The following is an 11535-nucleotide window of genomic DNA, read 5'->3' on the forward strand; positions in this document are numbered from 1 at the left end:
TATATATATATATATATATATATACTCATGGAGCGATGCGACAGCACCAGAGGACACGTGTTTCGCCGTGTTTGCGGCTCGTCAGCTCTGGGTAGCTGCGCATCGTTCGGAATTGGCAAACCAGGGGTCGCTCAGCGGGCGATATACACCTAGGAGGGTGACTGAACACTCCTCCATGCCACAGTGCAAGCCAGTGAAATATAATCCGCGGAAAAAAGCCATAACAGAGACAAGTAAATGACACTAGACGTATCTGAAATTAAAAATTACAGATTAAGATGGCTTCTATGGCTGCACGCAGAGAAACAGATACTCATGGAACGATGCGACAAAACCAGAGGACACGTGTTTCGCCGTGTTTGCGAATCGTCAGCTCTGGGTAGCTGCGCATCGTTCGGAATTGGCAAACCAGGGGTCGCACAGCGAGCGATACACACCTGGGAGGGTGACTGAACACTCCTCCATGTCACAGTGCAAGCCAGTGAAATATAATCTGGGGAAAAAAGCCATTAAAGAGACAAGTAAATGAAACTAGACGTGTTTGAAATTCAAAATTACAGATTAAGATGGCTTCTATGGCTGCACGCAGAGAAACAGATACTCATGGAACGATGCGACAGCACCAGAGGACACGTGTTTCGCCGTGTTTGCGGCTCGTCAGCTCTGGGTAGCTGCGCATCGTTCGGAATGGGCAAACCAGGGGTCGCTCAGCGAGCGATATACACCTGGGAGAGTGACTATACACTCCTCCATGCCACAGTGGAAGCCAGTGAAACATAATCAGCGAAAAAAAAAGCAATTAAAGAGACAAGTAAATGACACTAAACGTGTTTGAAATTCAAAATTACAGATTAAGATGGCTTCTATGGCTGCACGCAGAGAAACAAATACTCATGGAACAATGCGACAGCACCAGAGTACACGTGTTTCGCCGTGTTTGCGACTCGTCAGCTCTGGGTAGCTGCGCATCATTCGTAATGGGCAAACCAGGGGTCGCTCAGCGAGCGATATACACCTGGGAGAGTGACTATATACTCCTCCATGCCACAGTGGAAGCCAGTGAAATATAATCAGCGGAAAAAAACAATTAAAGAGACAAGTAAATGACACTAAACGTGTTTGAAATTCAAAATTACAGATTAAGATGGCTTCTATGGCTGCACGCAGAGAAACAGATACTCATGGAACGATGCGACAGCACCAGAGTACACGTGTTTCGCCGTGTTCGCGGCTCGTCAGCCCTGGGTAGCTGCACATCGTTCGGAATTGGCAAACCAGGGGTCGCTCAGCGAGCGATATACACATGGAAGGGTGACTGAGCACTCCTCCTTGCCACAGTGCAAGCCCGTGAAATATAATCTGCGGAAGAAAGACATTAAAGAGACAAGTAAATGACACTAGACGTGTTTGAATTTCAAAATTACAGATTAAGATTGCTTCTATGGCTGCCCGCAGAGAAGCAGATACTCATGGAACGCTGCGACAGCACCAGAGGACATGTGTTTCGCCGTGTTTGCGGCTCGCCAGCTCTGGGTGGCTGCGCATCGTTCGGAATTGGCAAATCAGGGGTCGGTCAGCGTGCGATATACACCTGGGAGGGTGACTGAGCACTCCTTCATGCCACAGTGCAAGTCAATGAAATATAATCTGCGGAAAAAAGCCATTAAAGAGACAAGTAAATGACACTAGACGTGTTTGAAATTCAAAATTACAGATTAATATGGCTTCTATGGCTGCACGCAGAGAAACAGATACTCATGGAACGCTGCGACAGCACCGGAGGACACGTGTTTCGCCGTGTTTGCGGCTCGCCAGCTGTGGGTAGCTGCTCATCGTTCGGAATGGGAAAACCAGGGGTCGCTCAGCGAGCGATATAAACACCTGGGAGGGTGACTGAGCACTCCTACATGTCACAGTGGAAGCCAGTGAAATATAATCAGCGGAAAAAAGCCATTAAAGGGACAAGTAAATGACACTAAACGTGTTTGAAATTCAAAATTACAGATTAATATGGCTTCTATGGCTGCACGCAAGTAGTATTCAGTCTTGTGCAGGCTTCGACATGTCCAAACTACGGCACCCCCCTGCCCTGAGCCCTGCGCGTATTTTTCCCCGCGCGGCGCGTGTGCGGAGGGTTGTCCACGTGATTATCGGCGGGGGAGGGCTGCGCGTGCGCTCATCGTAGCATATTTTTCAGCCTGGGCAGACTTCTTTGGCCATACTTGGCCGACTTCATATATTTTTCCGATACAACAGGTGAGCGGTTTACATGCAGAGACATGCAAAGGAGGGTCATACACAAAAAGTACAAGTCAAAATATATTTATTAATGCCAATCAAGTTGAGATATATTTATTAAAGCCAATAGTGCTGGGAATTGTACCAATTGTGGTGCCAACCAGGTGAAGGAGAAAAACCCAGCCGAAAAACCTTCACCACCTGTAACTGGGCAGCGCTCGAGTGTAGGGCTGCTGTTGTGGGCGTCGCGTGACCGGAGGGCTGCGTACGCACTTACCATTCCACCTGGGCCGAATTCTTCCTCCATTTTCCTACTTGGGCCGACTTCCTTCCCGCGACAGGTGGGCGGCGCTCGAGTGTAGGGTTTCTGTTGTGGGCGTCGCGTGGCCGGAGGGCTGCGTGCGCGTTTACCATTCAGCCTGGGCCGCCGACTTTCGTCATTTTTCAGCCTGGGCCGCCGACTTTCGCCATTTTTCAGCCTGAGCCGACTTGAATCATATTTTTTCCAGCTACAACAGGTGTGCAGTAGGCTGTTTACATGCAAAGGATAGCCATACACAAAAGTACATGTGAAAATATATTTATTAAAGTCATTAGGAATTATGTTATGACTCTACGTGAATGGGAAAAACTTAGCCAAAATCTGAAATAGAAGGAACACAATACACGTAACAATAATTATTAAAGGTACGATACAATAGCATTGAATAGGTATCACAAATCAAACACAATATTTTTTATTAGTGGAAGTTTTCAATGAATCAGAAGTGATAGCGCATTTAATCAAAGAAGATATTCTTAATCAGTACGATTACAATCAAAATTTCAAGTGCTATTATAAAAAGTCTGAGATGTGAGAATCTGATAGGTGTAAGTAATTTCGAGCACAATAGCTAAGTTTAATATTCCAACATGACACAAATTTAATTTCTATTGAATTGAATAGCGCAGACATAAGGCAATAATTCGAATCAACACATAGCATTAGAACCAATCATCCAACATGTAGGGAAATAATACCTAACCATATCAAAACGATCACCACATTCAATCAAAGAAGATATTCTTAATCAATATGATTATAAACAAAATTATAACTTGTATTATAAAAAGTCTAATATTCCTTTACGTGAGAACCATCTTTGCAATAGCGGGAAGTTCTGATAGTTGTATGTAATTAACTGTGAACAGCAGAGACACTGGAAGACTATGGGACACGAACACAAGACGAAATAAAATCTATACCACTACAAAGAAGATATTCCACTTTACCACATAGCACACTCCTAGCCAACAAACAGAACAAAGAACGACACGAACACAAGAGGAAATAAAATCTATACCACTACGAAGAAGATATTCCTAATCAAAACAACACAGTAATCTATCATTCAGAAAATCAAACTCATCAGAAAATTAATATTCCTATACATGAGAACCATCAATGCAATAGTGGGAATAACATTTCGAGCACAATAGAGAATCTCAATTTCATATTCCAACATTACTCAACTTTTAATTTCTTATTAAGTGAACAGCATAGACGTAAGGAAATAACGAGAAACAACACAATCAACAGCTACAATTAATAGACAGCCAAACCCGCGCACTATCCAACACATAGAGAAATAATGGCTAATCAATCTATCAAAGGCGAAATAGCACAGACTTAACGCTGAAGAACAGAGGAACACGCGGCGACACGTAAACAACAGAGGAAAATAATCTATCATTGAACTATCATAAAATCAACCAATATACAATTTTCATTCTAACAAACACTACGAACCTTGATGGAGGTATCCAAGACGTAGAAAATATGCACTGTTTTCAATCTTTTCCTCAAAGCCAGGAGACTTTATGTCTCTATCTATGTGACCATAGCACCGCGCATGCTTTATCACTCAAAGGGTTAGGGGCTATATTACTTCGTCCAGCAAACGGGGTGCTCTAGAGGTCAGATAAGAGAGTTCAAAGGCGATATGTGCAGCGCAAATAGATGTCGATATCACTCGCGGGGGTCACTATCTTTTCGCATCCTTTCCCTGAAACGGAAATCTTTCGTCAAAGTGGTTGACAAGTCGGCTAAGTTTGTAGAGATGCGATATTGTTATTGAAGATGTAGAGAAAGTCCAAATTATTAATTGGTAGCAACGATACTCAATCAAAAACGAGAAACAAATGTAATTACGTCAATTTTTGTAATATCTTGCAACAGAAATTTCTAATGAAGCACACAGAAATATCAAATGTGAAATGCAACTCAGAGTTATGAGGCATTCCCATCTTAGAGGTACTTACTTATGTCAATCGAGTGAACAATTGAAACAAATACAAGACAATAATTATTTCAGGCAGTAAGTTCACACCTCATAGAATATCAGTCGAGTGAATACTTGAAACAAAATCAAAACAATAATTCTCACGACAGGTGGAGATTATGGCATTCTAAACCAGATAATAAAATTTTATTCAATAAAATAAACATAGATATGCTTTTAATTAAGTGTAGACGAGCACTTGATAACAGAAGAGACATTTGCTCTACATTGAAAGATGGACATATTTTGTACTCGCTGCCATAAATCATGGGAAGATGTGATAAAAAACTGCTTCGAAAAGGCAGAGCCGCGAAACGATTCCATTATCGCTGCCTTTCAATACGTCCTAGACATGGTCGTATTCGGAGATATGGTACAAATTACAGAACTGAAGGTGCAAGAATTTATATGTCGAATCTACAATACTTATAAAAATATCTGCTCGTCAACGTCGCAAGGGCCATTGGGATTGATGGCGGAGTTTTTGAGGTTTGCTAACGAAGAATTGAAATACACTAGACCAGATGTAATTGTAATCATTGCAATGGGCATTGCGTTCATCAAGAAAGCAGTCAGATCAAATTATCATATACAAGCGGTCTATATCGCACGATTCATTACGGATTTGTTGAAATTACACATATCTGAGATGGAAAGTACATAAAATCTTATCATGTGATATGTTCCACTACCACGGCAAACGCAATTATTTTATTCTACCAGTCAGTGATGTCGAATGAACAGAAGTTCAATATTGTTGTGCAAGGTCTGATGTATCATTATTTATTGAAACTCAACAAACATATCAATTGCGGTGGACCACCGGACGATTTTCATCTAATACTCTCTTGTACGCCATTCAAGAATCTTCATACAAAGAAAGGAAACATCAATAAGAGACTGTGCAAGTTCATCGCGACAAAGTGCAAGTTGTTGAAGCAATACAAACACGGCGACAACATAGAGCCTGCGTTAATTAACGCTGGATTCAAGCGCCCAATAATCAGAATAAACTATTTAATGTCTTCGGAATTCATCAATGAAGACAACAAACGAAAACTTCAGAGTTTGAAATAGAACTGTAATTTATCGAAATAAACAATTGTATAACTGAAACAATAAATGTAATATTTGTCATCATTATAATGAATTCTTCGCATCACAATGAAAAACACCTTACATTTAGCATGGCTAGACTGAGAACAGTGATCGCTAAGAAAACGAATATTCCACAATTTGTGTAAGAATTCTCATATGGAATGAGACCTGACCACCAAATAGGTTTTACTCGACTACACTCTGTAGAAGTTCAACACCCGAAGGATAGAATTGCCGGAGAAGGATCGGTCATTGAAATTTAGAGACATGATATACATCAGTCTATGATTACAAAAAGGATCACTAATCTCATGTGAAAACTTATCATATTTCATGAATTAAATTCCACAGTGCATGTATATTTCTCAATCAGTTGCACTAGCCCAGACATAGTAAAAGAAGAAGAAAAGGCGTCTTTGACAAGCAGCCGATTGGAGTGCGGAACAAATAAATAAATATTTTTGTCAACACAGTTGTCCGTTTGTATGACTGGATAGGAAAAATGTGCCGTCCAAGATAGCGCAAAACGGGAAATAAGGGAAGATAACTGATTGCGGCTGGATAAGTCAAAGCGTTCGCGACACAGTGTCATCGACTTTTACAATCGCATTGGGGTTCATTGCCTGGGAGATAATACGAAGCCTTCGCGAAAAGCGAATCTATTATCAGATGCCACAATGCAAACGAAAGATTTTACGAGCACGACGTGCAGGCCAAGTCTACATTTCTAATCACATAGTCTTCGTAACACACGGCACACAAACGTATATGAAATAATTTCCAAGTGGCAATCAGATTTTGAGAGAAGCGGATCACACAACCGCCATCAGAAGTGCTTAACCAATATGCAATGAAGATGAGCGTTATGCATAAACACAATGGAATATATGTTATATTAATTATAATAGCCAGATCAGCGCAGGTCACAGATAAACGCAGATCCAATTCACAAAATATACTCGAGATTTCCCATAACCATACAGAAAAACTATCACACTATTTTAGTGTCATAGCATCCGGGCACTACAAATGGAAAGGCCATACTTTAATTTTATAAATCTTTAGCTCATAACGTTGTAGCACGCAAATTCCACACTAAAGATCATTTTCTTCTTTAAATTTTCAAAGTCAAAACTGCACGCTATTTCTTGCATTTTTCTAAAGATATAGATTAAAAAGTTGTGCATATACTCACACATACTATACAAGATACTTGATTGTGGATTAATTGCTAAAATTTATCGGTTCACATTCAGGAGAAGTGGTGACTACCACACATCAGTAAGAGTTTAATTACAAGTTGAACAGGTATTGCGATTTATGATCAGTGTTGTAGAATGTGTAATTTCACTATACGCAAGCTTTAGGTCGCTCACTTTGACAAGCACTCTTTCACGATGTCAGAGAAGTTATTCGAATGGATTGATATTTTCTGTATACACTATTCAAGTATTTGCCATAGTGCTGAACCATGCCTAAGAAAGAACGTAGTTCTGATACTTGATTGGGCGGTGGCATGTTAAGGATCGCTGACACCTTCTTCGGAGAGGGCCGAAATCCGTCGGCATCCACGATGTGACCGAGATACTCCACTTGGGTTTGCAGAAAAACACATTTCTCCCGCTTCAGAGTGAATCCGAATTCTTGCAGTCTTGCTAGGACCTTAGACAGATTGCTGAGATGTTCTTCGTCGTTACGGCCCGTGACAATAATGTCGTCGAGATAGCAAGCCACAGACGGCAGTCCTGAGATAACTTGCTCCATCGTGCGCTGGAAAACAGCAGGTGCCGAGGCTATCCCGAAAGGCATACGATTGAATTGGAAGAGACCCTTGTGCGTATTTATAACCAGCATTTTTTTTTTTTTTTTTGCTTCTTCGTCGAGTTCCATTTGAAGGTATGCCTCTGAGAGATCGAGCTTCGTGAATTTCTCACACCGTTGAGAACCGCCAGGATCTCTTCCGGCCTTGGAATGGGATATTTTGCAATGGCCAGCTGCGGGTTAACCGTGGCACTAAAGTCTCCGCAGACACGAACGGCCCCGTTTGGTTTGGGCACGACCACGATTGGTGTCGCCCAATCTGATACCTCCACCGGTTGCAACACTACATTCAATCCTGACGTTGTAAATCGGTCTCTACTGCCTGTCTTGTGGCAAAAGGTATGGGACGTGGTTTGAAGAACTTCGGTTGTGCCCCCTCACGTACATGAAGATGGACCAGCAACTTCGTGCACGTTCCGAGGCCAGGGCGGAAGAGCGCTGAAAATTTTCCCAAAATCTCGTTTAGTGACTCCTTGGCAATACCGACGATCCCCACAAACAGCCAGTTGAGGTCGATATCCAGACGCCTAATCCACTCTCTTCCAAGTAAATTCGTGTGTTCCATTCGTGTGAACAACACCTGCAACCTTTGCGTTCGGTGTCCCAACGAAACATCCAGTTCCGTTTGTCCACGAAGTGGAATTTCGCCCTTATTCAAACCGCGTAGTCGATAAGGCGAAGTCTCTAGCTTCGGCTTCCCAAGCTTTATAAACGTGCGGTCATCCAGCAACGTGGCCCATGAACCAGTATCCACTTGCAGTGTGATATCCTTGCCCAAAAGGTTACAAGTCAGATATCGTCCGTCCTGTTCATCTGCCAGCAACACGTCCGTAACCAGCTTGACTCTGCTCGAGTGCTTTGGCTTGTGTTTCCCGGTGGACATCGATGCACGTTCATTCTGACACATCTTAGCTATGTGACCAGCCTTCCCGCAAGAGTGGCATTCTTCTTTCTTGAATCTACATGCATCGGGTCCGTGGTTGGTATTCCCACAGCGGAAACACCTGCGACGGACAATCACTGGTCCCGCAATCTTGTGGACAGGAACTTCAGAATGAAGCTGGCGTGACTCTGCTTCTGCCGCCAACGAACTCTCCGTCAAACGAATGGCTGACTCCAACGTTAACTCTTTTTCCAGGACAAGTCTTGCTCGCACCCTCGGATCCTGTAAGCCAACGATGAAGGCTGTCAACAACGAGCAAGCCCGGGTGTCCCTCTCGCCTTCATATTCGCAGCGTCCAACAATGGCTGAGAGTCTCTCCACAAAGTCCTTTACCGACTCGTTTTCCTCCTGTCGAGACGAAAAAAGCTTGAAGCGCTCAAATTCTTTGAACCGCTTCGGTGTGTAATGTTTCGACAGCTTTGCCATGATGTCACTGGAAGAAACTTCCATAACGTCCTTGGGTTGCAGTAGGTTGCAGTAGATTGTACTGGCGCTTGAAAACTTCCGGGCTTAACGAAGAAATGAGGAGATCTCTCTTGTCGGCGTCATCGGTAACTCTCCCTACCCGAATCGCAGCGAGGAACCTCACTTGAAACATGTTCCATTCTTCCTTCGAAGAATCGAACGTTCCCGGTCCACGAAAGCCGCGAAGTCCCTGAGGTACTCCACTCGTCGAGCTGGATGACTCTTCGTCCGCTACTAGCATCGTAGAAGGTCAGACTCGTCGCCAGTTGTGATAACTAGTTGAGACATTGAGTAGCAACAGCAACGTTTATTCCAAGGTGGAACCGCGACTGGAATGCAGCGCGGACCGGCAAACAAGCACACAAAAACAACCACTCAGCGCGAGCCAAAATCAACCTTAGCTTCGTCATCTGAAGCCTATCACAGCATGGAGGTGTGCTCCGTCACCCTCTCAGGTGTATATCGCTCGCTGAGCGACCCCTGGTTTGCCAACTCCGAAAGATGCGCAGCTACCCAGAGCTGACGAGCCGCAAACACGGCGACACACGTGTCCTCTAGTGCTGTCGCATCGTTCCATGAGTATCTGCTTCTCTGCGTGGAGCCATAGAAGCCATCTTAATCTGTAATTTTGAATTTCAAGCACGCCTAGTGTCATTTACTTGTCTCTTTAATAGCTTTTTTCCGCAGATTATATATATATATATATATATATATAAAATATAAAAAAGATATCACAATGTCAGGGGCAAGCAGAACACTGGATGTCTGTCAGACGTCCCAGAAGGCTCCTTCCTTCACTTGGACCTGGGAGCGTACACATATGCCGAGAGTGACTTTTCCGGTATAAATGCCTTTCTCAGGCTCGGGGGGTAAAAATCGGGCACTATTTCAAATCAGTAATTCGGGAAGAAATTTCGTGATTATTGTGCCTTCGGGTGTTATTGGTTTTTTTTTTGTTTCTCCTCTTGTTTATTAAGTCTTTTCCTAATTTTTTTTTTCTTCTCGTGACCTACCAGCGCTAATCTCCGGATGCATAGACAGTGCTGGCACACATGGGTATATCGCTAGGACGTAAGTGACCAATTCTTACATATGTTACACGTGGCGACCTCCGTTCGTCTTCAGTGGAAACGTCACTTGAGGATTTCATAGTGACTGGAATTCGGGGAGAAATCGAGTTTAACCCGGATTGGTCAAAGGTCCGTTCGTGGTTGGGATGGGGTGGGGGGAGATAACCGGGCGGACTTGGGTTTAACCCGAAAAAGTCACACCCTGCATTTATGTAGGACGAAACTCGTTATCCCCAGGTTATCCAACATCCACCTTCAGACGTATATAGGATATCCTTAGGACTGCCATGTGCTGGGGTACAGATCACCACGTATGTTCGTTTCTGGATATCTTGAGGATATCATTGCCGCACTTTATTTTCTTCATCAATGCTGGATATCACATGGATATCCATCAGACAGACGAATCCGACCATGGACGTCACGGACAACACCGAATATCCACTAGATGTACGATTAATCTTAATTAATCGTACATCCAGTGGATATTTGGTGTTGTTGGGGAAGGGACTTGCCATAACCATGCCTAGGATATGAATAAACGCAAAAAGGAAAGTCGTTGCTCGTGACTGCAGGAGGACGTGGTCCTGTGGTCTTTTGGCATGGCTAGACCGATGGTCTGGTCTTTGGCATGGTTAGACAATCGGGTGTGTTATCGTGCCTAATCTTCTACGGAAGCACGTCTTAGAAGCATTTAGATGTAGCAGCCGGCGTAGCGAATCTTCTCGTGACCAGCTTACATCATGAGGGATGGAAAATTCCGTAGCGAGGACCATGGCTCTAGGGTAGTTATCTGCAACTTCCACGGATCAACTACACTAAGAGAATTTACCTGCTGCAAAAATCGAAGGCTATAAAGCCGTGTATGGGCAAATAAATAAATGAAATGATGATAAATGAAATGAACAACCGAAGGAACAAGTTCGTAAACGAGTATGAGTAAACGGGATACGTACAGTCATATCCATGATTATCCTGGGCAGCGATAGCATCAGCATCCGCTGCCTCATTTCCTGCACTGTGTTTAGGAACTCATTGGAAGATAATATCAAGCCCAGCCCAAAGGAAGCGGTGACGATCGAATGCAATTTAGAAAAGTTAAAAATCTGGTGATTCGTCAGTATCATGGGTAATAGAGAAAATGCGCAGTGAACGGCATGGCAGACGAGAGTGTCCCAAATGACAATTTCACGTACTATGTTCTACATGGATGGGTAGAAATCCAGCGAACCGGTAGAATGTAGGAAGGGAGTTGCCTCAGGACAGAAGCCGTCGATTTTTCGAACAGAGACTGTTCTTCTTCTGGGCACCGTCCTCATCATTGGCATGGTATTTAAAGGGTTAGGTGTGACGTGTTTAAAGGTTCATGCGAATTGTGGGTCAACAGCCCGGAGGGAAGAAAGGTTCCGTACGGGCTTCTACGGCCGGAGTGGATGGCTGCTTTGTTAGGGTACATTTATGCTGCAGCATCGCTGTTGGCACATGGCACATCGCTGTTTGGCGATGACGAAACAAACACATGTATCTCTGTGGGCGCGTTCATGCTGCAGCATCGCTGCTTGCCAAAGATGCACGCCAT

General features: G+C 43.5%; 1 protein-coding gene across 1 annotated transcript; it reads right to left on the reverse strand.

The window, feature by feature from the left end:
- Nucleotides 1-7767: 7767 nt before the first annotated feature.
- On the reverse strand, nt 7768-8871 carry LOC135395880 (uncharacterized protein K02A2.6-like). Its single transcript, XM_064626967.1, has one exon. It carries the CDS (start codon nt 8869-8871, stop codon nt 7768-7770), a length of 1104 nt encoding a protein of 367 aa, XP_064483037.1.
- Nucleotides 8872-11535: the final 2664 nt, after the last annotated feature.

This window comes from Ornithodoros turicata, chromosome 5, assembly GCF_037126465.1.
Source record: "Ornithodoros turicata isolate Travis chromosome 5, ASM3712646v1, whole genome shotgun sequence".
Taxonomy (NCBI): Eukaryota; Metazoa; Arthropoda; class Arachnida; order Ixodida; family Argasidae; genus Ornithodoros; species Ornithodoros turicata.

Bases quoted from the DNA above. Each gene is read 5' to 3' on its own strand.
- LOC135395880 (XM_064626967.1), bottom strand. From the start codon at position 8,871: ATGGAAGTTTCTTCCAGTGACATCATGGCAAAGCTGTCGAAACATTAC.